The following is a 2,909-nucleotide window of genomic DNA, read 5'->3' on the forward strand; positions in this document are numbered from 1 at the left end:
AACAGACTGACCCCACCCCCTTCCTTTCTGATTGGGGAGCCAATCTTTTGTTGGCCTGGCCCACCAATGGGAAGAGAGAAAAAATCCGGGTCCTGCCTTGGTTCCAGGGGTCTGACCTGCGGCTGTAGGAAAAGGGAGGAGGGGTTAGGTGGGCTGGCTGAGTCTCTCCTGACACCATCAGAGGCCCAGTGCCCAGGTCTTCATCCTCCCTAGTGCCCTGGGTGGCTGTCAGGCCCCTCCTGCCCACCTCAGCCTGTCTGCCCCAACTGAACCACACTGAGTCTCTCTCTCTCCTCGTTTAAATAAAACAACTTCAAGAGTTGAAATATATATATTTAGATATTTTTTCTTAAATAACATATTTACATCTAATAGAAAATATAACTCTAGAGATAATCTTTCCAACCAAAACTGAGGGGGAGGGATGAAAGGAAGGGGGTTATGTGAAGGTAGGGATGGGAAAGGACCAGCCAGAAGGCCACCTCCCACCCAGAAATAAAAAGCATTATGCCAAGTTTGCACTCTCACTCTCTCTCCTGCTCTCTTGTCCTGGGATCACCCACCCAGCAATTCATCTTTTCTCTTTAAAAAAGCCTTGGTCCGTGTTACTTTCCTTAATTGTGACGGTCAAAAAGTTTGAGGTCACGTCGGTGACCACCACCTTCTCCAAGTTGGTCAGAGAGGGGCTCCAGGATTCTTCCTCTGGGTCCCCCAGGATTCTGGCCACTGGGATCCTGGCGATGAGGGAGGGCCTTCCCCCTTGGGCCCCCATGTCCCGATACAAACCCCCCACAGAGCTGGGGGTGCCTGAGCCATGCCGGACCCGGGGGCCACCAGGGTCCAGGGTGCCCTGGCCTTTGGCCTCCAGGAAGGCGGCCCTGTGCTTTATGACCCTGGCTGGAAAGGTGTCCACAGCCAGCTTGCCCGTGGCCTCAGCCGGGCTGGGGCTGGCCACACCGCACTGGGCCAGGTCCGAGTCCTGCCTTCGAGCCAGCTGGATCACACTGTGGCCAGCTGGGAACTTTCCTGCCCCGGAAGCAGTGTCGTCCAGCTTCCTGCCCTTGAGGTAATCTCCAAGGCCATCACTGGGTTCTCCCAAGGGCCTTTGTGAGGGGTCCAGGAGCTCTTTCCGGGGCTTGGGACCTCGCTTCTTGGAGCTGTCGCCTGGCGAGCTGGGTTTGTCATCTGTGCGGCTAGCACCCCGTTCACGCTCTCGTTCCCTCTCCCTCTCTCGATCACGGTCCCGAGGGGGCTCCACTCGGCAGGTGCTGCTGCTCCCCGGTGGCGAAAGACCCATGTTCCGAAGGCCCTCACGGGCCCGGGAAGTAGAGGCCAGTTCTTGGGGTGAGCGGCCGGGATAGGGGATCCGAATGCCTCGGGCCGAGTCACTTCGGAACTCGTAAGTTTTGGCCTTTGCCTTGGCTTGGGCCTGCAAGAAGAGAATGCAGTGTCAAGAGCAGAGCAGGGCCCTGTCCACCGCCCCCACCTCCCAACCCCTCTTCCAGCCCCACCCTCCCTGCTACACTCTCTGATGCCTTGGGATTTCTATATGGGTTGGGGTGAAGCTTAGGGGCAGCAGTCTGGAGGAAGGAGTAGACGATCTATCTGGAAGCAGCCATCCACACAAAGCACACTTCTTGTATTTGATTATATGTCTATTTGGGATGGCTGGGGGGTCCGATAAAGGAATTCTAGTGTGGAATTCTAGAATACCCCTCCCCTCAAGACACGCTTAGCAGTGCCAGTGACTTGGTGACAGCCTGTCTGGGGACTCCCTCCTAGATTACAAATAGGACACCCCACTGGTTCACAAGCCCTCAGGGCCCGCTTCCCACAAACTGACATAACATTGCTGCCCACCATTGGACACTGCCATCCTACCTTGAGCAGGAAGGTTTTGGGTTTGGGTCCTCGCTTTTTGGGGCCATAGAGCTCCATCTCTCGTTCCCTGCAGAAAGGAAGGAGGAAGAAAGGGGTGTGTGAGTAAAGAAACCAAGTGGGCCTCCAGTTCAAGCTGGTTAGGAGCCACCCTTCGTGTTCTAAGTGAGAAGCCGAAGCTTGGAGGGGCCTCTACCTTTCCTCAAAGGCTGCGAGCAGGCGAGCATCCAGGATGTTTTCTTCAGGTTCCCATGTGCTGTACCTAAAAGGAATCAGGAAGAAGTGGGCATCAGTCCCGGGAGCAGGGAAAGAGCCGCGGGTAGGTGTGTGTATGTCTGTAACTTTTCTTGTTGCATTGTATTGTATTGTATTTCAACGTAAAGGGAAAAAGAGGAAGAAAGCAAGCTCCCAAATAACAGTCTGGGGTTGAGAATTGCACAGAACCTACTTACTTCTGCGACCAGCCCTTCCATTTCACGAGGTATTCCATGCGTCCCTGAGGATGTAAAAAGGAAAATGTATGTGTGCACGGGGAAAAATGCATGACGAGGACACGAGAAATACATGCAAAAAAATGCATGCACCGAATGAATGCGCGAAATCCCACCGCGAAAGGCAAGCGCCCGCTGCATCACCCCCTGCACGAAACGCTGCACAAAGTGCATGCACCGGCATTCATTCAAAAAAACCCGCTCCCCCACCGCTGAAAGCTCCATGTTGACTCGCCGCTTCCCCCCTTGGCCGCTTCCAGGAGCAGAAAAGCAGCAGCCAGCGCACGACAGACCATAATACTCTCCCGCTGACGTCAGTTCTCCTCCCCCTCCCGCGCGCTCGTTCCCTCCCCACCCCCTCCCGCGCGCGGCTCCCTCCTCCCTTCTCTCCCCACTCTTCCTCCCGCCCCACGTGTTGCTAACGACGTTGCTAAAGCCGAGCGGCCAGGGCCAGCTCTCCCGCGCTCTGATTGGGCGAGCTGCGGGCCACGCCCCTCTCGCTTTCTCCCCCGCGTTGCTACGTGACCCGCGTTCCAATCG

General features: G+C 56.0%; 1 protein-coding gene across 2 annotated transcripts; it reads right to left on the reverse strand.

Moving 5' to 3' along the window:
- Positions 1-316: 316 nt before the first annotated feature.
- Positions 317-2,594, reverse strand: CBX8 (chromobox 8). 2 transcript variants are annotated; one of them, XM_024760498.1, is made up of 5 exons: positions 2,514-2,594; positions 2,331-2,374; positions 2,075-2,140; positions 1,882-1,948; positions 317-1,429 (listed from the first exon to the last, which is right to left on the reverse strand). In XM_024760498.1, exons 1-5 carry the CDS (start codon positions 2,592-2,594, stop codon positions 572-574), a joined length of 1,116 nt encoding a protein of 371 aa, XP_024616266.1. In that variant the 3' UTR covers positions 317-571. The 2 variants fall into 2 exon arrangements, with proteins under 2 accessions (XP_024616266.1, XP_024616265.1); XM_024760497.1 differs by lacking the exon at positions 2,514-2,594 and having other exon boundaries at positions 2,331-2,461.
- Positions 2,595-2,909: the final 315 nt, after the last annotated feature.

Source organism: Neophocaena asiaeorientalis, unplaced genomic scaffold (assembly GCF_003031525.2).
Source record: "Neophocaena asiaeorientalis asiaeorientalis breed wild unplaced genomic scaffold, Neophocaena_asiaeorientalis_V1.1 scaffold30, whole genome shotgun sequence".
NCBI classification, from domain to species: Eukaryota; Metazoa; Chordata; class Mammalia; order Artiodactyla; family Phocoenidae; genus Neophocaena; species Neophocaena asiaeorientalis.